Here is a 27,729-nt window from a genome sequence, read left to right as displayed (position 1 = left end):
TGGGCTCTAGGTGTGCAGACTTAAGTAACTGCAGCACATGGGCTCAGCAGTTGTGTCTCGTGGGCTCCTGAGCAAAGGAACACACAGGCTTAGTTGCTCCGAGGCATGTGAGATCTTCCTGGGCCAGGTATCAAACTGGTGTCTCTTACATTGCAAGGTGGATTCTTAACCACTGGACCACCAGGGAAGCCTCTCACATTCATTTTAGACTTTAAAATTTTCTCTCAGTTTTCCAAGGAAAATGAGCAGAATAGATAGGAAACTTTCTTACTTGTGACCATCTTTCAGGCATGTGAAGAACACAATTCAAGCCACTACATTTTCTCCAGTCCTCCATCTGTTTCTTGTTTCTTACCATCCCATTGTCCCTTTGCTTTTCATTTTTCTTTCTAAACATGACACCAGAGGAAATAAATATTTCACATATATTTGTGACCATTGATGTAAGATTCTTAAGACTATTGGTTATAGGTGTTGTATTTCTGTTAGTGCAATTATAAATTATATCTCAACATCAGTTAGTTTTCTGCAACCCTTTAATGAATTTTCAGAGAAAGTACAAGTTGGTCATAAATATTTCTAAAAAACTTTAGATTTCCATTTCCTCTCAGCTTAAAGAATGTGATTCGGTAGCACAAACACTAAAGGATCTGGATTCTAAAATGTTTATGGATGAATTCTATGTTCTTAGGAAATGAAAACACACTAAACTACATTCATTCAACAGCATTTATGATTTTTCAGAATTCATTATTAAAAGGTACAGAAGACCACTTATAGCTTGATGGTATTTTGTGAAGATTAGAAACAGCAGTTCAATGTTTTGTTCAGGAAAACATATGTAGGTAACAGTATATTTTTCAAAAAATCAAAAGAATGTAAAAAATCAAGGGTGTAATGAACACAAAATTTAGCATGATGGTTACCTCTCAGGAAGGAGAAAGACAGTGGAGGGGACATGGTTTGCTACAAAAAATGAAGATACATATATACCTTCATTAAAAATACAAATATATGCATGCAGTACTTAGTATAACAAAGAAATACATATTCATAAGACTTGAAATAAATAGAAATGATGAGATTTTCTCTTTACTTCAAGATTTTTAAAACCTGTTAAGTACCTCACATTGTGTGACCCTATAATTAAATTTCAAAAGTATGTACAATGAAGACTGTAAATTAAAGGAATTTGCTTGTATTATTTTAATCTGTTGTATACTTCTAAAACCTTTACTGATACCTAAACACAAATATCTGTTTAGATGCCCAACAGTTAGCTTTTCAGCTAATTGTTGAACATATTCTTTCCTTCTGCCACCACCAGTTAAAAAAAAAAAACGAAAAACAGAAGGAAATGTGATTTAATGGAGTTTGAAAGAGTGGAGGTATTTCTTCAGGTCAGTGACAGGACATTCACCTCCAAAGCTGGGAAGACTAGTTCAAAAGCAAGCAGTGACTTACTTCATAATGAATTAATTGTGTGCCTGAACTATGATCCAAAAGGCCAGGTGGGCAGACCTTTATGCACTGATGGGTAGCCTCTCCATGGCCCAGAACAAAAAATCCAGCCCTGATGACTAACATGTGCTTTTCTGCTGCATTGCATTTACAGAGGTCTGTAGCATAATTCATACTGGGGAGGTGAGGAGACAGCAGAATTCAGACTGAAACTGTCAGCAAATTAATATCCTAGCTTTGTATCACCAAATCCTTCCACCTAAACTAAAGTGGAAAAAAATGTTTTTCAACCAGTTTTTGATTAATGATCATTTTGAATTGTGTGATATTTATAGACACCCTCTAAGATTAATAATAACATATAACTTCATATCAAAAGAAATATTTGGGGGTATGAAAAATTTACATCATTACACTTTCAAAAATTATATTAGTTGCATACTTTACCATTTATAAAATAGGCTTATTCTACCATCTTTGCTTAAGTAACAAAGTTTTGCAAAGCAGGTGAGTTTTCATTTTTAAAATAGTATAACAGTGTACGTTTGAATCAACTCTCTATTCTGTGACCTGAAATTAGAAAAACATGTCACATAATTCTTTCAGATCCCATATAGATGAATGGGATTCTACTTCCTTTTTGCTGTTTAGAAAATAGGAAAATAAAACTGTATTTCAGACTGTTCTTGAGGCTTAGGTGAAAAGAAAATTTTCCCTCTTATAATTCATCTGTTCTGTGTAATTTAGATAAAGGTTAAGACAGAAGCAAGAGGAGAATTTACTTTTAAGTCCAGGCTGAAGAAACAGCACCGTGAATTCAGATATTCCAGTCTTGCATTCAGAGGGCTACCAAGTAACGTGGCTGCAAAACCAACTACTTGGTTGCCATTGGTTAAGTCGCTAAACTTGTCCTGAATCTTAGATTATTCATCTAATAAATATAGTATTAATAATACCTACCCCAGCAGCTTTGTTGTAGAGAATCAGTATTTGGAAGGCAGGTGGTAAATTGTGGAACAAGTTCATTTTTTTGTTGTTATTAATACTGACTCCTGGTAGGGAAAACTCATTAGAACGTTTGTCTGCAAGCCAGCAAATCTCATATGAGAATGAACTTCCATATGCTCTGGCCACTTCTGTTCTATTTCTCTAGTTTTTTACACATACCCTGTCCTAAAGCCGGCATCGCTGGAGCTACTTGGTTTCCCCATTTGTAAACTTGGTTGGGGTGCTGAAACCTCAGGAGTTTTTATTTCCAACTCCAGTCAGAGACGTCTTTACCTATCTAGTTACTTTATTGTTAATACTGTAGGCCTGTGGGTTCAAATGTGTTTCCATGAATATCAGCACCATTATTTTAGGCTCGGTAGATTTATTTGATAGCTATTTTAACAGTAGCCAAGCAGCTGGTTTATTTCTAGTTGAACATTAGTGGCTGGCTCTGCTCTGCGATTTTTAAAATAATTTTTTCCAGCAGATACAAATGATTTTAAAAATGGATTCTAATAACAAGGTTAAGTACTCTAAAATCATTTGAACTGTCACTTGTTTTGCCTCAATCTCACATGACTCATCTGCCGATTGTTTCATAATAGTTGTTGTGACATTTGCTGTAAATGTTATGCTCCCTTCTGAGTGGGTGTAGAGCTTCGGTTTTAGATGACTGCAAATAAGACACTCCTCATCCAATCCCCCAAGGGAAAAGAGGTTGCTATGACAAAAGACTCATTTACGAGGAATAACATGAGTCAATATTGTAAACCAAGACTTTTAACAAAACATCAGTGACTTTTAAATACAGAGGAAGCCCCTGTCAAATAATTTTTTTGTCTCCAAACCATTTTATAGTAATACATTCTTGAAAACCAAGTGAAAGTGAGTGTTAGTTGCTTAGTTACCTCCAATTCTTTGACACCCTATGGACTGTAACCCACCAGGCTCCTCTCTCCATGGGATTCTTTGAGCAAGAATACTGGAGTGGGTTGCTATTCCCTTGAGTGTCCAGTAAAAATGAAAACTTAGAGATTTTTACTGCCTAAAAAAATTTATTTATCACATGGTGATTTTAATTTTCTATCAGCTGTCTGAAACGAGAAGAGGAAATAAATACCATCCTGAAAAATACCATGAAAGCCATAGGCAAACATTAAATGATTAAGAACTTGAAAAATTTTTCATCGTTTACTTGTTTGTTTTTTAATGTGGTTCTTCTTTTTATTTAGATAGACTAGATTTAGGGATTTGGAACCTTTTATTAAAGACAAAACAGTTTGAGGCTTACAAGCGTGTCTGCCCAGATGCCACTCTAAGAGAACAGACATTACCTGGTAGATCTAGTCAGCTGCTCACATCTTAGGAGCTGCCCTGAGTCAAAAGCCATGGAGCAGTGGCGCTTGAGTGTAGGATACTTCGACCACACTGTTGTACACCAGTCCAGACTGCTGCTCACCAAAGCCTTATATTTATATTCCTTTTCTAATGCTTATGCTAATTGTATATAATTTTGAACATGCAGCAACTTAAAATTTTTGCATCCACTTTTTCTATGAGCTTCTTAAAAAGTAGGTGATGACATAATTAGTGTTCTGTCAAGGGTCATCTGTTGACTTCTTTGTCTTAAGAGTAAGAAAGGTAGTCCCTTCCCTCCCTCTTTCCCACCCTTCCTTTCTACTTCCTCCCTACCTCCCTCCCTCCTTACCTCCTATCCCTACTTCCATTTTCCTTGCCCCTATAGGAAGTCATTTTCTCCTGTTTTCTTGTTTATTTGTATGGCTTATTACATGAAACATGTATCTTTTGTTTTGAGCTCATGAATTTTAATGGGTATAAATGGTTTGGTGCCATCAGTCTCTTTTCATTTCTTATTTTTATGACTAAGCATGTCTTGTTATATCCAGTCATATAATGGATACATATACCTAATAATTTGCTTTTAATCACTGTAGTAATCCATGGCGAGCACCCCTCCATTTTACCTACCTATTCTCCAATTGGATGCCCCAGTGACCTCCAGTTCTCACACCACCAAAAAATGCTCCTGTGTGTATGTATACGCATCACCTTGTAACTAAATGATAATTTCTTGAAGAGCAGAAGAATCTCTGGGGCATAGTGTACAGTGCTGAAATGTTCTCCAGAATAGCTATGCCTGTCCACAGTCTCACCAGGAATGTGTGATGGTTTTTGCTTTCTTAGATCCCTTGAACATTTAACATTGTCTATTTTTCTAATTTTTGCCAGTGTCCATTTCATAAGAGAAGTTGAATCTTTTGATTGAAACTAATGTCTTCTTGATTTCAATGGCTAAATAAATAGATCTAGTGAGATACATGTGATTTTTCAGTATATGGGTATTTTATATTAATAAAATATTAATTTTATTTCAGTATTATCCATAAGATATTGTTCCAGTTGCCATGATGGTGAGAAAAGTAATTAAAACTTGAAGGTCATTATTAAAATATGGATAGGCCTCCCCTGCCCCAACACTCGATTCAGTCATACACCTCTTTCCAATATCATGCTCTTTCTGGTGAAATGCTGCTTGTCCATCAGAGCCTAGTTTAAAATTGACAACCTGCTCTGTGCCATTGGTGGAGAAGGCAATGGCACCCCACTCCAGTACTTTTCCCAGGGACGGGGGAGCCTGGTGGGCTGCCGTCTGTGGGGTCGCACAGAGTCGGACATGACTGAAGCGACTTAGCAGCAGCAGCAGCACAGGCCATTAGAGCCAGTTCTCCACTTTCCTTTGCACTTGTGTGGTCTAGGGCTTCTTTGTACCCTTCCCACCCTGTACCACCCTGTTGTTGTATTGTGTGTGTTGCTCAGTCGTGTCCGACTCTTTGCGACCCCATGGACTGTAGCCCGCTGGGCCCCTCTGTCCATAGGATTCTCCAGGCAAGAATACTGGAGTGGGTTGCCATTTTCTTCTCCAATACCACCCTGTTAATCTAACTTAATTGTAATTCATTTTTTTGTGCATGTTAGGTGATAGCCATTGTACATTAAATATTTCCATTTTATCTGACCACAGCAATAGTTTCTGACTCTGAAAATTTTTTAGATTAAAACCATCTTCCCTGTGTTCTAAGATGTGAAGTGTTGGTATATTAGCATAGCCCTGTTTGAAGGGCTGGATCAGTTTCAAAACTACTTCCTGGAAAAGCCCTGGCCTTGCCTGGAAATACTTGTAAGTTCACCACAGTGCTAAGGTGGGGTAACCTTCCAGCCTTGCAAGAATGCTGGTCAGGATCCTTCACTGACTCAGCGAAATGGCCCCTCTCACCGTCTATTTCTCTGACTTTCAAGTGTGTCTGTGCTCTTTTAGCATTGTACAGTACAGCTCCAGTTTCCTGTTAACCTGAAACAGATAGCCTGCTTCTATCAAAAAGTCAAATCAAGGAAAGCTATTAAAGAAGATAATTTGAGAAAAGCATTATTTCAGTTCTGTTGAGTCATTTGTGATTTTATCCATTGGAAGTTTATGTACATGCTGTGCTTGTTTCTTGTCAGTAAATTGAAGGAAACAAATTATGTCCAAGTCTCTGAAGTTCCATGATGTGATATATACCAGTTAATCTCTGTGGGAAGAGTCAACTCTACCTAGAGAACTTAGGGACTTTGGACCTTACTTATTCCTCAGGAATTGTCTCCATGACTTGGAAATCCTTATGTCTATCAAGTCACCAGGGCTTCTGCTTTCTTCTCACATGAGGCTCACTGGCTCCCAGTTGGACACTTTTATTCTTTACCATAAGCCCCAAGACTAACTGTGCCTCCTCTTTTTCTCTCAAGTTTCCTCCTTCTCCATACATTTTTGTGGTTCCCTTGTCCTGCAGTAATGGCTCCAGAGCAGTGCATAGCTTCTGGAGCAGTACCTGACAACAAATCATCCAGCCTTGATCGCTTTAAAAGTTTTATTGCCGATCCCACTGGGAACCAGAATTAGGGCAATCCCTCAGTTCATTCATCCATAACGAGAATATAAGGTGTGCTGGAGAGTGCATGTGAGGACTATGGTTGATGCCCTAGAACTCCCTGGCATAGGCCTTGAAACATGGTAGGTGCTGTCCTAGGAAACAGCGTGAAACCACAGGGGTCTGAAATCTCACAGTATGAACATTCTCTAGTCCCTTCACTTTAGTCAAAAGCTCCTGTGAGCAGCCAATATGCTACTGCAGTTATTACACATGAGAAGAAACTTTTTTCTCACTTCAGTATAGATTTGCTTCCTATGATGACGTGGGAAGATGTCACACAAATTCTGTCTGGGAAATAAAGATAACCTGTTTTGTGAGGTTGTGGTAACTTTTGGTCATTCCCATAGTGCATGTCAAGTCTCTTACTGTGGGACACAGATAGAACGTTGAATGAGTATTGTACATGATTTAAAGTAATTGTTTTCCCACATTTATTTATCTTCCATGAATACAGATAAGCAGATGAAATACCCTTTTATTATAAATGACTGCTTGCTGCCAATAAGCTGGTTAAAGTATTTTTGCTTCCTCATATACTTTTTAATTTGCATTCAGGTATATATTCTATACTTTAAATTCATAGTAAAAGCATATAGTATAAGCAAAATCAGTCTTATGAATCTTGGCTTTTTAAATTAGAGCAAATATACAACCATTGTTGGTATCTCCTTAAATAAAATTGCAATATCATACATTGTAATGATAAAATCTTTTCCAACAATCTTCATGGGTTTTCAACAACTTTAATTTTGTAAAGGCTTGCATATAAACTCAATGTAATGTTAAAAGTTTCATTGCATTTCTTGCTTTTCATGAGCAAATATCTGACTTGTTCTTTTAAGAAAAAACAAACTCTGAGTTAGTTTGGAATTCCAAGTTGCAATGAGAAGAGTCCACCTTTAGCCTTCTGCTCTTATTATGTTAAGACTACGACTCATCTCCAAACAAACGTATGATTGAGGTGATGTTTTGGAATAACATCCTGTGTTTTGGTGGTGCATCACTCTTCAGTGACATTCTGAGGTTGCATTGTATTAGCACATGATATTTTCCCCAGTTAATTGATATCCCAGGTTTGTCCAGGGGAAAATCTACAGCTCCCCCAAACATACTTGACAAGTTATTATATTTACTTTAGTCAAAGCCCGTGTGTGCAATATCCCTCTTGGAGGTGGTCTCTTATTGGAGTCCCATATGCTTTTTGTTTGGGAAGAAAGCAGTCACTGTGTCATACTGTTACATGGAGTATTCTTTTTCAAGGATGTTGTTCCCTTGGGGACCATATCAGGCCAGAGTTCCTTAGTCGAATAAGACCTTTGTAACTCTTATTGTATAAGAGTTCTGGGAGGGAAGCAAGAGTTAAACAGAAAATGTAATTCAAGCAACCATATTAGGCCACATGTGGGAAAACATGACTCTTGGTATTGGATTTAAAAAAAAAAAGGTTATTTGTTGTAAAAAGGACCATGATGCCAAAATGTTCAAGGTATTCCAGTGTAAATGAAGACTAGTGAGGCCCAGGGAACTCATAACATTTTCACATTTACTTTAGTTTCTGAATATGAATGACTTAAAAAACAGCACACAGAATTGTCTATGCACAAATTTTAAACAATGATATGATTAGTTAGTATAGAAGTCCTATAAGGCAATATTTAATCTAAGATTTTCTTCTGTGTGTTTTCCCATCAGTAAAATGATATTTAATCCATATGAGAATAATGATTATAATGGCATTACATACATATTCATCACTCAGTAACACAAAAATCTATTTATACTCATAAAGATTACTCAATTTAATTGTTGTGTATTAATTGATGACAAACACACTGATTATATTCCATAAAAGTAGAAATTTAAAAATTAATTTTTTCAAAATGAAATAGAAAGTCTTCTTCAGATATTACAATTATATCTGGTAAAGAAAATTTTAATTTAATTATTGCATTTAACTTTTTTGGATACAGAAGTCATAAAATACTTGTGAATTCTTCATTAAAATACTTTAATATTTTGATAGATTATAATATAAAACCTATTTTCTGAAATGTGAACATTACAATAAACTTTGTGATATAATATTGTGGGACTCCCCTTTCACTTTTTTTTTTTTTAATAGAAAATGGTTTCACAGCAACGCATTCTAATTCACGAAGATTCCATGAACCTACTCAGTCTTTATACATCTCCGTCTTTGCCCAACATCACCCTGGGTCTTCCAGCAGTGTCAACCCAGCTCAATGTAAGTCATTTCCCTGCATTGGCCTAAACCAGCCCAAGGACTGTTTTCCTAGGGGACCTCTCATTCTTTACTTGTATATTTAGACTTCAGGGAAACTCGGTAGTCTACTTCTCCTTCGCTATTTACCGAGTTGTTGAAAGATACTCAGTTTGACCTCACATTAAAGATTCATATTGATTCCCCTAATAATATATAAAAATAATAACTAATATTTGTATAATGCTTTGTAGTTTTTAAAAAAGAAAGCAGTCTTCAGGTATATTGTTTTGCTAGCTCCACACAACCATCCCATGAAACAGATTACAGACCACGTTTTAACAGAAGAAGCAGCCGAGACTTGGAATGCATAAAAGTCCAGGATCACAAGCCCAGCAAGCAGCAGACCTGGACCTCAGCTCAGGCCAGCGCTGTGAGGGCAGTGTCTGAAGCACAGCAGCATGTTTAAAGGGTTTATTTTGTGAATGACTTTATTTTAAGAATTTAGGTCCCTGACTCTGTGGTACTGAAAAATATATATCTGGGAAACCTCTGTGAGAACAATATTAAACTCCTCCTGGGAAATTCAGAGTGAATCAATTACTTTAAAAGTCTCAACAACTGAAGTAGGGTTTTTTGGAGGTAATTGTCCAGCTAGCAGAAGACAGCAATAATTATATTTCACACATATTCTCTAAAATAATATAATGTTAGTCATAGTAAAAGATTTTTAAACTTGAATAATTTATCTGTGAGAGGTTATTAAATTAGGCAGAGGTCATATGATACATTCAGTTTAAAGAGAAATCTGTTCCAACCCTTGGCACCAATTTTACCAATTTTTAAATGGCTTCAAGAGTCTGGCAAGTCTTCCACTGAGTCCATCTTATCAAATTAATATCTTTTACAATATGCCCACATGGGAAATTATTAAAGAGTTGACCGTTTTGTGACTGTTTGCAGAATATGAACCCTATCCTATGGTATGCTAGTTTATGCATACTCATGCTTATGGCGACATTTTTAAATGAAAAATTTTATGATTATGTTCAATGCATATTACAAATCTATCTAAGCAATAATTTATTATATTTGATCTTTGTAATAAAGTAGAATGTTATCTTAGGTGATACAGTAATCTTATACCAGTGAGGAAAAAGCAAAGTTTGGATGTTGTTTTATATCTGGGGATTAAAGAAGACAGACTTAAAAAAAACACTGAATTCAGCTATGCCCTTGAAATTCTACATGAAGCATTTGTAAACAATTGACTAGTGAAAAGGAAAAAGAAATTGGGGATTAAATAAAACAAACATTTATGGATGATATTTTCAAATCTTCATTTATAAAAATTATTTTCAAAAAAAGTTATATTCTTCTGTTCCTATTTTTTCTGTTTCTTCTGGTGATGAGCAAATACTAACACAAAAACTTACGACATGTAGTTTTCTACTTTTTTTTCGTATGTTCTAAGTCATTCCTACCAGCTAACACAAACACACTACTTTTAATGTGGTCAGGGAGAATTTTTCCCCAAAAGACCAAGTACTAAAAGCCAGACTATTAAATGTTTCAATGATAATACCATTTGGTACCATTGGATGCATGAACCAGTGTGGTTTGGATTGAAGTTTCATTTTTCTTTGCTTCCATTTTGGTGTGTATGAGGCTATCATAATTAATTTTTCAAGCTTGGCATTGCTTTGGCAAAGGGATCTCTAATATTCTATTTCCCCACTGAGTAGTGGGAAACTTTAAGGAGAAGAAGCCAGGAGAAGGAATCACTTCTAGATTAAACATTGCATCGACTTGTTGTGTGACTAAGACAAACCATTTACCTCTTCGTCCTTCAATTTCCCCATCACTGAAAATTGCTTTGCTTCCCTGGCACGCAGCAATTTTGAAAGATGAAACATGAGTTTTGAAAAGAAACATGCCACATAATTTTAAGGTATTAGACCTCTGCTGTTGTAATACCAAAATGACCACCATTCATTAAGTTCTTTGACTAGGAGAATTCATTATTACTATTGATGATATAATTATTATTGCCTTATTACTATGTTATCATATATTTCAAGTTCTTAATAGCAATTTTAGGTGATATCTAATTTCACTTGTAGTTTATTTTATTAAACAAAAGTATCTGAGTGTCATTTTCAATATTTAGAGATTTGAGACTCTGTTATAAATTAATATAAAATACACATTTAAATAAAATTTCTTCATATTTTATATAATCTTTCATTGACTTATCTCAAGAATTTTATTTTAAAAATTAAATATTGGACACCCACAGCTCTGTGAATGTATTAGAGGACATATAAAGAGTGCATTGTTTCTCCTGCTTGAAACTCCCAAATTACAGACCATTTTATTTCCAGCTTTTAATCACTATTGTGTAGTCATGAGTTTAGCAATCTGAATAAATTTTACTTTTCTAATATACCTTTTACTTAAACAATATGTTAAAATATTTTAGAAATAAACTTCCCAGTTATTAAGCCTAAAATAATTTTTAACCTTTTAGGAAAAGTTTTATTTGGGCTTCAGTACAATGATACGCAATACTAAACTGTCTCCAGTGCTCCAGCTTTGTTTTTTTTTCTCCTATGTTCATTCACTTAGTTCAAAAGACATACTGTTGTCCATTTTCCCTACTCAGCCATTGAGTAAGATAAGGCTTTTTGGTGGCAGGGGAAATTATGGAATGAGAAACCAGTCTAATGATTTACAGACCTAATGACCCATATGGATGAAAGCGGATTAACATCTTTATTATTTCTTGACACAGGCTTCAAATTCACTCAAGGAAAAACAGAAGTGTGAGACCCAGACACTCAGGCAAGGTGTTCCTCTGCCTGGGCAATTCGGGGGCAGCATCCCGGCGTCTTCAAGCCATCCCCACGTTACTTTGGAGGGAAAGCCCAACAGCAGCCACCAAGCTCTCCTACAGCATCTATTATTGAAAGAACAAATGCGACAGCAAAAACTTCTTGTGGCTGGTAATTTATAATGGCATCATTTGTAGGTTATGTTAGGGCTTTTGTTTTTATCAGCAAGCCAACATAATGTCTCTTTGCCTCAAGACCTAGTAAAAATTCACATTGTCGTGCAGAGGTTTCCCTGATACCTAGTACTGTGGAAAAGACTATTACCCGTATTTATTCCCCTAGATCTCTGGGAAAAAACTCACCTTCTTTAACCTTCAGATATACTAGAGTGGACTGTAGATGAGTCATTGATCAGATGCGTATCTGCCCAATGCACTGGCATTTTTGCCTCCACCCTACCCAATCTGGGCATCCCTAGTGGCTCAGATGGTAAAGAGCCTGCCCGCCATGCAGGAAACCCAGGTTCGATCCCTGGGTCTGGAAGATCCCCTGGAGAAGGGCATGGCAACCCACTCTAGTATTCTTGTCTGGAGAATCCCATGGACAGAGGAGGCTGGCAGTCTACGTTCCGTGGGGTCACAGAGTCGGACAAGACTGAGTGACTAACACACCCAACCTAGCCTTCTTCTGATATATGGCCAATAGTATACTGCTTTTCATAAAACTTATCCCATAGCTATCTTCTGTAGTTTCTTGTCTTTTCTTAAATTGTGTATGTGTCTCTGTAAGTACCTATATATATATATATATTTTTTTTTTTTTTTTCTTTCCAGGTGGAGTTCCCTTACATCCTCAGTCTCCCTTGGCAACAAAAGAGAGAATTTCACCCGGCATTAGAGGTACCCACAAATTACCCCGACACAGACCCCTGAATCGAACCCAGTCTGCACCTTTGCCTCAGAGCACCTTGGCTCAGCTGGTCATTCAGCAGCAGCACCAGCAGTTCTTGGAGAAGCAGAAGCAATACCAGCAGCAGATCCACATGAACAAGGTAAGTTCCCAAGCGATGTCAACACACCACAGCCACCAGTGTGGAATCTGGGGTTCTCGTCACTGATATGGGCATACAAGAGAGAATGTTGGTGTCCATCACAGTGACCTGGAGACTGCCCTCCTGGCCCTGCTGTCAGGGCTCAAGGACACCATCACAATACCACTGTCTTCTCCATCACTGCATTCATAGGACATTTGTAGCAAAATTGAGGTCCTAGATTTGTAGCAAAATCGAGGTCCTAGATTGGAAAGTCTTTTCTGACTGAGTACATATCTGAATGCAGCAGCACATACAGAAATGCGTGTGCAGAGCCCCGTGTTTTGTTACTGCAGTAAAGGTTTGAGGCAGAGTTGAGGTTTGCACAGGTGTTGGCAGCTGTGGAAAGGTTAGCCAGTTAGGTGTTTCTCTGCAACTTGTATGTAAACATGTTACATTTGTTTTTTAATATGTCCAAATTTTAGTCCAATCAGTGCTGAAGCAGTTTCTCGGCAGTTTGTGGTAGTCTGTCTGTGTCAGAAATGGACAGCAGAGGCCTGAGTCACAGCACATCCTCCGGAGCTCTCCTGCTGAGGCAGCCACAGACAGTCATTCTAATATAATGTGTCACACAGGCCAGGAGAGCATTTTCAATGAATCTGTAAGCAAAACTGGTCTGCACAGTGTTTAGCCACTGCTTTCTGCCATGGTAGCCTTACAAAGGAGAATCCTTTCATTCCTGGAAAATGAAAGGTCCTGAATATCAAAATTCTATCCTTTCTCCTTTGTTTCTATATTACTTACAAATATCTGCTAGAGGCATTATATTGAGAAACAATGTCCTGTTTACTGATCATTGGATAGCTAAAAATTGGTTTCGTATGTAAGTGTGCTGTCATATTCTGATATAAGCAAAACAGGGCTTCCCAGGTGGTACTAGTGGTAAAGAACCCACTTGCCATTGCAGGAGACATAAGAGATGGGAGTTTGATCCCTGGGTCAGGAAGATCCCCTGGAGGATAAGATGACAACCCACTCCAGTATTCTTGCCTGGAGAATCCCATGGACAGAGGAGCCTGGTGGGCTACAGTCCCTGGGGTTGCACAAAGTCGGACACAACTGAAGCGACTGAGCATAAATGAAACAAAACCTCATGGGCAAAGGTCTAATCATCTTTCTGATCGTAAGAGAAGGGGATCTTTATCATGTGCTCACCTTATTGCAGGTGGGATTAGAGATGTTTTCTCATCTTTGGCCTCCATCTTAACAAGGCAGATACATGAAGGTAGCATAGACTGAAGAGCACGATACTGAAAACAAATTCCCCCAGCCCAACCCTTTGCAGTGTTCACAAATGACATGTATGTGTGTATATTGGGGTGGGGGTGGCTGGGAGTGCCAGCTGCCTCTCCAATCATCATTTGCTGCACTGCAGATTGTATTTCACTATATTTCAGACTCTTTCTATTAGTATATCATCAGGTTAATGCCTATCTTACTGCTTCAGTATTTCTCTAAATTTATCAAATTATCTTAAAACAAGTCTTGTCAGAGGGGAACTGATTTTTCTCCTTGTATAATGGCATATTACTCCTTGTCCTCAATGTCATTCTGTACATTTACTGTATTATGGTAGAGTTATGTTGATTTGTTTCTTTTGTGGTATATTAGCACAGCTTAAAATTACCAGGTATTCTTGGAACATTATCCAGTATGAAAGGAAAGGCTGGGAATTCTTACTGTTCACCTCACAATATTTTGATCTGGAATTAGATTCATTTAGAAAAGTAGTAGTTGTTATTTAATTGCTAAGTCATGTCCGATTCTTTTGCAACCTCACAGACTGTAGCCTGCCAGGCTTCTCTATCTGTGGGAAGAAAAGTAGCATCTGATTGTGAATACACTTTCTGCTACTCGGTTCTATTTCCTAGAACTATATGGAGGTGTATTCTCTTACAGGTATATGAGGTAAATTGATCCCTTTGAAATCACCATCTACAGATGACTTCTATGAATACCTTTAAGAATATTTTGGAATGCATTTTTTTATGATCTAGAGTTCCCACTGCTTCAAACTCAAGTGGTATGTTAATATTGGACAGAATTATTGTATTTTAGTATCACACTCGAGATTCTGAGAGGCAGATGCTAAGCTCAGTCACATGAAAGAAACTAAGATGGAAAGCAGGCATTTGCATTTCAGAAATGAGAAAAGCAAATCTTATCAGAGACCTTCTTCCATGTGGAGCTGATTCTTTGGACTCTGTTAAGAATTCCTTCCAAAATTAGAAACAAACCTATACTACATGCTTGTACAGTGGTTTGATTATTAAATCTTGTCTTAATTAGGCAAAATGAAGCCCAGAAAACTTCAAAGTACAAAGCTGATCTTTATATATTAACCTCTCTCAACTTGGGTGTTTAGATTACTCAAGCAGGTCTCTCCTTGGTTTTTCTCCTTGTATGTATTCCATATGTTTAATCAAGAATCAAGATGGCATATGCACACTGGGTCTTCTCCAGGTTTTGAAAATATTTCACCTGTCCTCAATTGTCTAAGGGAATAGAGAAGAATTTTCTTAAATAAATATTGAACTCCATCCCATTCTATGGTATTCACAATAATAGAACCACTAATGAGTGAATAGCTACTGTTCACCTTTTCCATGAAGTAATGAAAACATTTATTTCATGTCAGGAGAAGGCAAACTTAGATGCCAAAAGAAAACAGGTTTCTGCGTAATAATATATGGATGGATATCATGTAGAATAACCATTAATGAGAAATAACCACAGAAACTTTAGTTAATATCTTTTCTCCCTTCTGTTATCATGGACAAATCTTTAGTGACTCATCAAACAGCCAAATAGTTGGCATCATAAACACATAGTCCTTACTCTCTTGTGATATTTATTACAACAGGAAATATAGGCACATATGCAGATATAAGTGTATAGATGACATATTTTATATGTCTTTTCCTTTTATTCCCTCCAATTTGCTTTATGGTTCTTTTTTGAGGAATTTAGAAACTTTGAGGAAAAATGGAGTGAGAAGAAAGAAAAAATAAGCAGATTTATCTCTAAATTTACATCATATTAAATATGATTAGCCTTCCTGGTATGAAAATTTTAATTACTGATTTGAATTGCTAATAATCTTTAGAAGAATTAGAAGCAACAGTATACTTTTTCAGAGCAGTTTGTACAGTGATCAACTTACTAAATTTTAAAGACTTTCTCATATCTTGCTGTTATTTGAATGCATTTATGAAAGCAGTCAGTCATATTTGTTATAACCATACAATGTAAATGTTATTAAGCATACTAAACAATTTGCCTACCTGCTACCTACTACTTAAATGACATTTACATGGGAAATTTGTGTGTCATAAAATGCTAAAGCTCATGTAAGTATGTTTTAAGTGCTTACTAGCTTAGCAGAAATATCCCTAGAATGGGTTTGTATAGTATTTGTATTGCTTTATCTACCAGAAAAAAATTGGACAAGCTAAAAACAAAATGAGTGGAAAATGTCAGATTGTTTTATCTTTGCTTATAAGTTTGTATATTTTGTTTTCACTGAAAGCATTTTAAGAAGCTTAACCATAAGAAAATCATGGCTTACAACATTTGTTATCTTGGGTTTGTTTTTTTTAAAAAACATTTGAAAAATTCAGAAATGCTTCTGAACAATTTTATCGCTAATATATAGTACCTTCATGTTTAAAAAAATGTTAAAGAAAAGGCTTTTAATATGAGGATCAAAGAAGACTGTTACTTTTGCCAGTATCTTTTAATTTTTTTTATTGGAAAAAAGTGGTTTTCTAAAATAAAATTTTCCTTGTAAATACAAAATAGCAAACAAAAATATAGGAGAATACTGGTAGTTTTCTTCTGAACCCTTTTCAAGTTTAAATATTGCCACAGATTTTCTGGTAAAAACTATGACTGATGAAAACAAAATACCACAGTTGCTTGGACATTTTTATGATTTTTGAAGGAGAACTGTGACCACTGCCTGATTAATAGTAGGGCAAATGTCAAGTCACATCACTCTCTGAATGATACACAGAAATTTTCCAAAGTATATTCAAGCATCTTTATTGTGAGAAAATTTGACATAGATCTCTGTCCCCCTTCCAAATGACAACATTGTTCTTTGAATTATTTCTTAGTTATAGTATTAATAGCACTGATTGCTGCCTAATTGTTTCTATTTTAACTAAAATTTTATATCTTTTCTAATACCTATGTTTTTCATATTCATCTTGTCAAATCTGTATGAGAAGAAATTTTAAGAAAATTATTTCTTACTTCAATACTTATTTGAATGGTATTATCTATGCAAGGGGCTTCCCTGGTGGCTCAGCTGGTAAAGAATCCGCCTGAAATGCAGGAGACCCTGGTTTGATTCCTGGGTCGGGAAGATCCTGGGGAAGATCCTAGGGAAGATCCCCTAGAGAAGGAATAGGCTACCCACTCCAGTATTCATGGACTTCCCTAGTGGCTCAGATGGTAAAGAGTCCTCCTGAAATGTGGGAGACCTGGGTTCTATCCCTGGGTTGGGACAATGCCCTCTAGGAGTGAATGGCAACCCACTCCAGTATTCTTGCCTGGAGAATCCCCACAGACAGAGGAGCCTGGTGGGCTACAGTCCATGGGGTCGCAAAGAGCCTGACATGACTGAGTAACTAAGCACAACACGAATCTATGTAAGTATCCACTTAGCAAATCATTACTGAATTCTTACTTGATTAGTACCAGACACTATTTTAGGCAGTCAGAAAACAGCATTCAGCATCCTCATGGAACTTAACATATGGGCAGCAGGGGACTGAAATATTCCAGTAAATAGCAATACAATATATTAAGTATTAGGATAGAGGACATGAGGAAGGAAATTGTTTTCTTTGAGGAAACAAGTTTCAGACTTGTTTAGTTTCTCTCAGGATTATTGTGTACTGTTTATATATTTTCCTCTCCCTTCTCTCTGTCTCTGTCTCTCTTTCTGTCTCTTGCACTCTGTCTTTCCCTTGCTCTCTCTTTCTCTCCCTCCCTTACTCCCTCTCTCTTTCTTTCTTTGTAAAATGCTCTGTGATAAATATCTTATGCATTCCTATGACTGGATATCAGCCAACACTTAAAAAAAAAGCCCACACAAATCATGAGATGATATCTTATACATGTCAAGGTTCACTCTAGATATAAGTATTTATTATATATTTGTTACTATGATACTTAGGCATTTTGACATGAGTGCTATTTTATCATAATAAAAATATATCTAAGACAAGAGCAGTAAAGGGGAGGCTGAGCAGATGTCCTGCATTGCCCTAATTAAAACAGGTAGATATTATGTCTGACAAGCAAGGCATGAATATAATTAAGCTCAAATGCTGGTACAGAGCTAATGGGGAGCGTTCATCAGGTTTGGAAGAGAATTTGACCCTTTATTTGAGTAGTATCTATTGTATTCCTTTTCTTGCCATAATTTTCTAGCATAGATGTTACATTTTCTCCTTAACTCCTCATGATTCATACTCATTTCTTGTCCCCAGTAATCCATCCAGAACAGGCTAGAGGAGAATATTCTTTCGTGCCTGTAGTCACATACACACATAGCATGGTTTTGTGTGTGTGCATATGTTTCTTCTTATAAAGTGTCCCTAAAAACATGTCTAAATTTTGAGCAATTACGTAGACATTTACAATCCCAAAAGTTTACATATTTTGAAGTCACACATCATATTAGTTCATTTTATTTTATTGTTTTTATTTTTAATTTTTTTTCATATTAGTTTATTTTAATAACGTGAATTCTATCCATGCCTTACTTGTAAGATGAAAATTTTGCGAATAATTACATAAGGACCATGTACCAATTTTTGCTTTTTTGCTACACCTGTTTCTCCTAGTGTGTCTTTTCCTCCCAATCTTTTACACAACTTGCATCTCTCCAGAAAGTTCCCAAAGGATCTTTAGGGATAGGTTCCTTTAAGTAGTGCCAGCTCTCTTCTCTGTATAGGCTCTTCCATGAGCTGGGACACCATGCCAGCATTCTTATGTGTATCATCTCCTCAAACTATAATACACTTTTTTTTTTTACTATGAAGAAAGTTTATTTTCTTCTTAGTTCTTTTGTAACTAAGTTGATCAAGATGACCAGATTAGTAGTGGACAGAGCTGGGATGCCAGCATAGGTTGTCTGACAAAAAATCCTGTCCTTAACCTAAACTTGGGCCAGTGATTTTCAGTGTTGTTTTTTATCACCAAGGAGACAAGGTTTTCCTAATTTTATTTTTGCCCAAAGTAGGAAACTTACAATGAAAAACATGGCAAACAAACCAACAAAAAAGGAAGGTCATCTTATTTTTTAGGTATTGGTTTGGATTTGCCAGGATGAAGAAATCCCATTTCCTGACCTTGATTCCTAGTTCTCTACGCATTGCCCTCCATCCAATTACTCCCTTGGAAGTGTCTTTATATGGACCCGATGGTGGTCCTTCCAGATGTTCTCTTGGGTTTCCAGTGGTGGGGTGTGAATGCAGTAGAGAACCAGTTACAGTAGAGAAATACTACAGCCAGGCATGCTTCATTCCTTCCTCCTGTGTTGTAACATTGCTATGTTTTTTAGATGGGCAGACATTTTCTGACAGGAGTTCTGAGCAAGCCTAAAGCTGAAAAATCAACTGACTTCATCAGGTTCAACTGAAATGCAAATGTTGGCATCTCATCTATGAGTGGTTGGAAAATGCCTTTTTTTAAGTTTTGAAAAATGGATGAGTAGAAACTTGAACTGGGCTTTCATTTAGGAAAGTCAGCATTACTGTTGTCAGGTTTAATTTCTCTCTATCCACATGACAGCTTGTTTTTATGCAGAGTCTTTAATCACCAATTTAGGATTACATTTTGCCCATTAGATGGATAGTATGTCCAAAAACTTTAGCAGGCATTGAAAAGCAGCCTTAATTTTATAACTATAAAAAGCCTCCTAGATTATTTATCTATCTATAGAGGTTTATAAAAGAAACTTTGACTTTACTCTCAAATAGATGCTATTTCGACATGATTAGCCCAGTGTAAATAGATCCTTGTAGGTATGTATTGAGCTTCAAAAAAACCCATTTATGCTGCAATACCAGCTTACATCATCACAGAGAATTCATATAGAAGCTTTTCATATAATTACAAGTCCATGGTTTAAAATATACAGAAAATGGCTTGTTGCTTTATTATTAGATGTGATGAAATCCTGTGTTTGGAAAAGAAACTAAATGACCATTTCAGTGGATTAATGTGTAACATTCATAAATGTTCCCAGTACTGCTTTCATAACTTGAAGACCAAGGGAAGGACCTCGACCTTTCCTTTTCACTCTGCGCTGTTAATCTAGTCAGAGATGCTTTTATTGAAGGAGAAAAACAATAGTTGGACATGACTATGAGGTAAGAAAATAGGGGGAAGAAAACTATCTGGGGAATTGGACCATGTGAGTGCTTTGACTGATGTTGATTCCAGGAGTTCAAAAGGAGAGGGAAACTAAATAATTTGGTTGTTTCCCAACCTTGACAAATAGTTTCATTTGACAGAATGAAATAATTAAGTCTTACTAAGGAATTTTTAATATAACTAAGTGATTTGTGGACATAAAAACCACGAATGTGTAGCAGTCGCTTTGTTACAGATTTTGGATGCTTGTAAGTTCTTGATTTTAGGGTTTTTTTTTTCCCCTCTGTATCTTTCTTCTCTTTCTTTAAATATTTATGAAAACTAAGGGATTACAGTGACCCTGAAATGTCATACGGTCTGGAGTATTCCCATCCTTCAGGCAGAATTGACTCCAGGGCTATGCTCTCATATCCTAAATATACCACTACTCTCTTGCTATCAGCTTAGTTATATCAACCAGCAATAAAAACTCACTTCTAAAAAATAATTTCCTGGCGTGGAATAATTGATGTTCTAAAAAGATTTATTAGCAACCATTATGTTGCATCCTAGAAATTAAAATAAAGGTATGTTTTTCCCCTCAAATGGCTCATAGACTTGCAAGTAGATAATTCTAATCAAAGATAGGTTTACAGAATACATAGTTCCTATGAATTGCAAAATCTAGAGTGCTGAGTAGCCTTTTCAACAGAAGTTTCTGATGCCCTGCACAATTATTTGTTTGTTTTGCCATTATGGCCAAACTGTACCCTCTTTGTCCTCCAGTGCTCTGATCTATACATTTTAGAGGTTTTTAGTGAGAATTACATGAGAAGATGTTCTGAAAGTGCTTTGTAAATATAATAAGAAATCCTTACATTTAACGCAGTATCCGGTCCCATCACTTCTTGGGAAATAGATGGGGAAACAGTGGAAACAGTGTCAGACTTTATTTTTTTGGGCTCCAAAATCACTGCAGTTGGTGACTGCAGCCATGAAATTAAAAGACACTTGCTCCTTGGAAGAAAAATTATGACCAACCTAGATAGCATATTGAAAAGCAGAGACGTTACTTTGCCGACAAAGGTATGTCTAGTCAAGGCTATGGTTTTTCCAGTGGTGATGTATGCATGTGAGAGTTGGACTGTGAAGAAAGCTGAGTGCCGAAGAATTGATGCTTTTGAACTGTGGTGTTGGAGAAAATTCTTGAGAGTCCCTTGGACTGCAAGGAGATCCAACCAGTCCATTCTGAAGGAGATCAGCCCTGGGTGTTCTTTGGAAGGAATGATGTTAAAGCTGAAAGTCCAATACTTTGGCCACCTCATGCGAAGAGTTGACTCATTGGAAAAGACTCTGATGCTGAGAAGGATTGGGAGCAGGAGGAGAAGGGGATGACAGAGGATGAGATGGCTGGATGGCATCATCGACTTGATGGACGTGAGTTTGAGTGAACTTTGGGAGTTGGTGATGGACAGGGAGGCCTGGAGTGCTGCGATTCATGGGGTCACAAAGAGTCGGACACGCCTGAGCGACTGAACTGAACTGAACTGATAGCACCAAGTTCTATTTTCCTCATTCTGTTAATGAAAGTAGCTCTCTGGAAGTAGTAGAATATTTCTAAGACACACATTTCTCACTTCCCTCAGTATTACATCAAGCTACTTTGTTGTAAACCAGACCACTAAATTTTGTTCCAGCTATCTGTTGTATCTTTGTATTCATCATGAAGCTGACCTTGTTTTTCTCTTTGGAACAATATTATGTTAGTTATTGAATTTTTTAAATTTATTTTAATTAGAAGCTAATTACTTTAAAATATAGTGGTGGTTTTTGCCATACATTGACATGAATCAGCTCTGGGTGTACATGTGTTCCCCATCCTGAACCTCCCTCCCACCTCCCTCCCCATCCGATCCCTCAAGGTCATCCCAGTGCACCAGCCCTGAGCATCCTGTCTCATGCATCGAACCTGGACTGGCGATCTATTTCACATATGATAATATACATGTTTCAATGTTATTCTCTCAAATCATCCCACCCTTGCCTTCTCCCACAGAGTCCAAAAGTCTATTCTTTACAATGAGTTATTGAATTTTTTATTGAGGTATAATTAACACACTGTAATTTATTTTCCTTTTGCTGTGTAGTTGAATGATTTTTGACAAATGCACATCATCATATAATCACCACAATCAAGATATAGAACTATTCCCTCAACTTCCAAAATAGCCCTGTGTTCTCCTTTGTAGTCAGTTCATACTCTTACTTCCAACCCCTGGCAAAGTAAAAATTTTGACCATTTAGGGAACATAAAATAAATCAAAAGTATGAAGGATGGTATATTGTTTTTTCTTTGTTATACCTTAAACCTTTGTTATACCTATACCTTTGTTATACCTTTTTTTAAATTGGAAGATAATTGCTTTATAATGTTTTACTGGTTTCTGCCATACCTCAACTTGAATCAGCCACAAGGATACGTATGTCCCCTCCCTCTTGAACACCCCTCCCATCTCCCTCCTCACCCCACCCCTCTCTCTGGGTTTTCACACAGCACTGGGTTGAGCTCCATATGTCACTCAGCAAATGTCCAAAGTATGCAAGCAGCTCATACAGCTCAATACCAGAAAAACAAACAACCCAATCAAAAAATGGGCCAAAGACCTAAACAGACATTTTTCCAAAGTATTTATAAAGACATACAAACGGCCAAAAAATACACGTAAAGGTGCTAAACATCACTCATTGCTGCTGCTGCTGCTGCTGCTAAGTCGCTTCAGTCGTGTCCAACTCTGTGTGACCCCATAGACAGCAGCCCACCAGGCTCCCCCGTCCCTGGGATTCTCCAGGCAAGAACACTGGAGTGGGTTGCCATTTCCTTCTCCAATGCATGAAAGGGAAAAGTCAAAGTGAAGTCCCTCAGTCGTGTCCGACTCTTCGAGACCCCATGGACTGCAGCCAACCAGGCTCCTCCATCCATGGGATTTTCCAGGCAAGAGTGCTGGAGTAGGGTGCCATTGCCTTCTCCAAAACATCACTCATTAGAGAAATGCAAATCAAAACTACAATGAGGTGTCACCTCACACAGGTCAGAATGGCCGTCATTAAAAAAATCTACAAACAATAAATGCTGGAAAGGATATAGAGAAGGGAATCCTCTTGCACTGTTGGTGGGAATGCAAGTTGATACAGCCGCTATGGAAAACAGTATGGAGATTCTTTAAAAAACTAGGAATAGAACTACCATATGACCCAACCATCCCACTACTGGGCATATACTCTGAGAAAACCATAGTCGAAAGATATGCATGTGCCTCAATGTTTGCTGCAGCACTTTTTACAACAGCTAGGACATGGAAGCAACCTAGATGCCCATTGACTGATGAATGAATACAGAAATTGTGGTACATATACACAATGGAATATTGCTCAGATTAAACACACACACACATATTTGAGTAGTCCTAACCTTACGTGAAGAGTTGACTCATTGGAAAAGACTCTGATGCTGGGAGGGATTGGGGGCAGGAGGAGAAGGGGATGACAGAGGATGAGATGGCTGGATGGCATCACCGACTCGATGCACATGAGTTTGGGTGAACTCCAGAAGTTGTTGATGGACAGGGAGGCCTGGTGTGCTGCGGTTCATGGGGTCGCAAAGAGTCAGACACGACTGAGCGACTGAACTGAACTGAATGAAGTGGATAAACCTAGAGCCTAATATACGGAGTGAAATAAGTTAGAAAGAGAAAGGATGGTGTGTTTTAAGAGCATGTAGACATCAGCCCTAAATGATCTAAACCATAAAATGTTCAAGCAAGAAGAGGCATAAGGGAACCTTTGCCGAGGTCAGAAGCTGATAGTCTATGGACTGGATCCATTCCGTTGAACTGATGTCTTTGGGCTGCCTAGTGTCTTAAAAAGCACTCAATCTTTAAAGAAAGATTTCAGATACAAATCTAGATTTCTGGCATTGATGAAAAATTGAAAAGTCTGGCTACACTGAGCCCATGGCATTTTTCACATGACATTTATTGTTGGGGTTTCTTCTTGGTTGTCCTTTTTAAAGAGTACTGGTACTGTTTTCCAGTTGACCAGAGCAAGGGACTGATGAATAGGGAGAAAGCGAGCTGTTTACCAGTCAAGTGATCATAAGCTCCCTGGCTCTGAGACCTTGTCTATTCTGAGACACAGTCCAAAAACAGTAATCAAAGGGCGAGCGAAGGAACCTAGCATGCCTCTCCTCACTGTGCCACTATTCATTACCCTTAAAGAAAGGAAAAAAGAAAACTTTCAAAGTGTACTGTCAACTGAAGATCAGGAAGGAGGTTATCAGGGGAAAAATCCTATTATGTAATATGAAAGGGCATAAAATTACCCAGTGATGTAACAGAAGGAAAAATAGTTCATCTGTGTTGTAGTTAAGAAATGCCCGCAATAGTCTGGCTGGGGATTTTATGTTCTCAAAAGTCAGTCTTCGTGTTTCCACTTTTGCCCACCTAAATCCAACCTTAGGTAGCTTCCAGAGCAATCCTTTACAAATGCAAATCACGCTGCATCAAGCACTTGCTTAAAAGTCCCCAGTTTTGTTCCTTATAGTTTGTAGGATAAAATCCAGATATCTTTGCAGGGGCCCACAAGGCTCTTGCCCCCTCATTGACCCTATCTCCCAACTCCCTTCCTGTACCCGCTGAGCTCCCACCACATTGGCCTCCTGTCTGGTGTGTGGGCAGTCAGTCTCCTTCCATCTCATGAAACGAACTGCTAGTCACAGTTCTGGTGGAATGTTCAACCTCCAGGTATTCTTAATACTCAGCTCAAACCTCACCTCTTCAGAGGGTCCTTCCTTGCTCATGCAGATTAGGCACACTTACTCCTTCCCCACTGTTCACTGTCACATTAAGTTCCACTCTTCAGTTGTTTATTTTTTATTTCTCCTTGAGACAGTTTAGTTCAGTTCAGTCACTCAGTCCTGTCTAACTCTTTGCGACCCCATGAATTGCAGCACACCAGGCCTCCCTGTCCCTCACCAACTCCTGGAGTCCACCCAAACCCATGTCCATCAAGTCCATGATGCCATCCAACCATCTCACCCTCTTTCGTCCCCTTCTCCTGCCTTCAATCTTTCCCAGCATCAGGGTCTTTTCCAATGAGTCAACTCTTCGCATGAGGTGGCCAAAATATTGGTGTTTCAGCCTCAGCATCAGTCCTTCCAATGAACACCCAAGACTGATCTCCTTTAGGATGGACTGTTTGGATTTCCTTGCAGTCCAAGGGACTCTCAAGAGTCTTCTCCAACACCACATTTCAAAAGCATCAATTCTTCCACGCTCAGCTTTCTTTATAGTCCAACTCTCACATCCATACATGACCACTGGAAAAACCATAGCCTTGACTAGACGGACCTTTGTTGGCAAAGTAATGTCTCTGCTTTTTAATATGCTGTCTAGATTGGTCATAACTTTCCTTCCATGGAGTAAGCGTCTTCTAATGTCATGGCTGCAATCGCCATCTGCAGTAATTTTGGAGCCCAGAAAAATAAAGTCAGCCACTGTTTCCACTGTTTCCCCATCTATCTGCCATGAAGTGATGGGACCAGATGTCATGATCCTAGTTTTCTGTATGTTGAGCTTTAAGCCAACTTTTTCACTCTCCTATTTCGCTTTCATCAAGAGGCTCTTTAGTTCTTCTTCACTCAAACTTGTATGCAGGTCAGGGAGCAACAGTTAGAACTGGACGTGGAACAACAGACTGGTTCCAAATAGGAAAAGGAGTACGTCAAGACTGTATATTGTCACCCTGCTTATTTAACTTATATGCAGAGTACATCATGAGAATCGCTGGGCTGGAGGAAGCACAAGCTGGAATCAAGATTGCCAGGAGAAATATCAATACCCTCAGATATGCAGATGACACCACCCTTATGGCAGAAAGTGAAGAACTAAAGAGCCTCCTTGAGACAGGATCTTGCCTAACTGACCACTGTCTTCCCAGGGCCTGGCATATATAGCAAGTGCTCAATAAAGATTTGTTGAAGGAGTAAAAAAAATGGGTAACTTTAACTAGCTGGGAGGAGGAAATTTTTTAGTCTCCTTTCTGGAAGTGAACAGTTATTGGAATATTAGGATGTTTTAAAAGCCAAATAAAGGGTATTTTAATTGCAGGCATTGTTTTGGACAGTCAATTAAAGTTATAAAAATGAACACACTTTCCTTAAGAATGCACTTGGACCCTAGATTAATTTTATATCTCTTCAGTATTGGCAAGAAAGGATGTTTTTCAGTTTAGACCTTTAATAAATGTGAATAATGGACCAGTACTTAGAAAGTTTTTCTCTCTTGTTATTTAACTTTTATTCTTCTGATTTCTTCCCTAAAGTGCACAGAATGACATGGAGTATTTTGTCTTGAGTCAGAGTTCTTCTCTAAGTAGGCCTCTCGATTTGAAAGCCCTCCAAACTCTGCATGTTGTTTCTGAGAACAGTTGGTACATAACCTAATCTATTTGTGAGTTGAGACAGAATTTTATCATTATTTTTAAATCTAGTTTCCTTGGAGCTTAAGAGAAAGGTTTTATTTTCCGAAAGAAGTATTGTACATGTATTTAAAAGAAAAAAAAAATGCTTGTACTTTTGCCATTCCCCAAGAAAATCTGTCTTAAAATCTGAGGCAAAATAAGAAAGTGATGAGTAGGATCAAAGGTCATTTTGCATAGTTTAATTCAAACACTTGTGCTGAATGATTTGTTGACAATTTCAGAAAATCAGATGTCTATCCAAAACAGATTTACTCCTTATATACTTCTGTGCTTAGTTTGATATTCATTTCTGAAAATATTTGTGGGGACATGAGGGATTTCTGTGGCTAAATTTAAAAATAAAAAATTTTTAAAGATATTTTATTCAAAAGCGCTATGCTTATGTTAGCTTCTAGACTTATATCAAACAATGTAACTTACACATTGAATTAAATGGGTTAAGGTGTAAAGATTAGCAGCACAGTCTTTAAATATTATTTAACGAATTTTACACCATTTGCTAATAGAATATATAGTTTTCAACATGGAATATAAAACATTGAAATTATGGACTTGCTATATTTATTACCCTGGCAGGGATTGATAAGAATTGAGGAATCAAGTTGTAATACTTGAAGGTATTAGAGATTTGGATAAATGATCATGCTGTCTGGTCTGTAAAATCTCCAGTGTGAGCCTGTATGTGTGTGCTACAAATTCAGAATGGCCATGTACCGCCTGCAGCCTTCTTAGTGTTCGGTACACTTGCTATACCGAACTGACTCATTTGAAAAAACCCTGATGCTGGGAAAGATTGAAGGTGGGAGGAGAAGGGGATGACAGAGGATGAGATGGTTGGATGGCATCAGCGACTCGATGAACATGAGTTTGAGTAAACTCCAGGAGTTGGTGATGGACAGGGAGGCCTGGCGTGCTGCAGTCCATGGGGTCGCAAAGAGTCAGACACAAGTGAGCAATTGAACTGAACTGACACTTGCTATACAGTGGCATGGAAGATGCCCTAGAGGAGGGCATGACAACCCACTCCAGTATTCTTGCCTGGAGAATTCCATGGAAAGAGGAGCCTGACAGGCTACAGTCCATAGTGTCGTAAAGAGTCGGACACGACTGAAACGACTGAGCATGCACGCACAGCATGGCGAATACAGAGCCACACTGACGGATGAGAGTGAGCAAAGATAAAAGGAGCAGAAGCAGCAGCTCAGCCTTCATCTTCTTCATCTCAGCTGGGCTCCC

General features: G+C 37.7%; 1 protein-coding gene across 17 annotated transcripts in view; it reads left to right on the top strand.

Moving 5' to 3' along the window:
- The window catches only part of HDAC9 (histone deacetylase 9), a 986,654-nt gene that overhangs the window by 573,583 nt on the left and 385,342 nt on the right, over positions 1–27,729 (top strand). For all 17 annotated transcript variants that reach the window (XM_027539980.1, XM_027539984.1, XM_027539978.1 and 14 more), the window contains 3 exons: positions 8,563–8,685; positions 11,456–11,666; positions 12,329–12,546. In XM_027539980.1, the coding sequence (XP_027395781.1) occupies positions 8,563–8,685; positions 11,456–11,666; positions 12,329–12,546 (552 nt within the window). The remainder of the gene's footprint in view (positions 1–8,562; positions 8,686–11,455; positions 11,667–12,328; positions 12,547–27,729) is intronic.

The sequence above is a fragment of the Bos indicus x Bos taurus genome, chromosome 4 (genome assembly GCF_003369695.1).
Source record: "Bos indicus x Bos taurus breed Angus x Brahman F1 hybrid chromosome 4, Bos_hybrid_MaternalHap_v2.0, whole genome shotgun sequence".
In the NCBI taxonomy this organism is placed as follows: Eukaryota; Metazoa; Chordata; class Mammalia; order Artiodactyla; family Bovidae; genus Bos; species Bos indicus x Bos taurus.
Note: the sequence above shows the minus strand (reverse complement) of the source record. Positions and strands in the feature narration are given on the sequence as shown.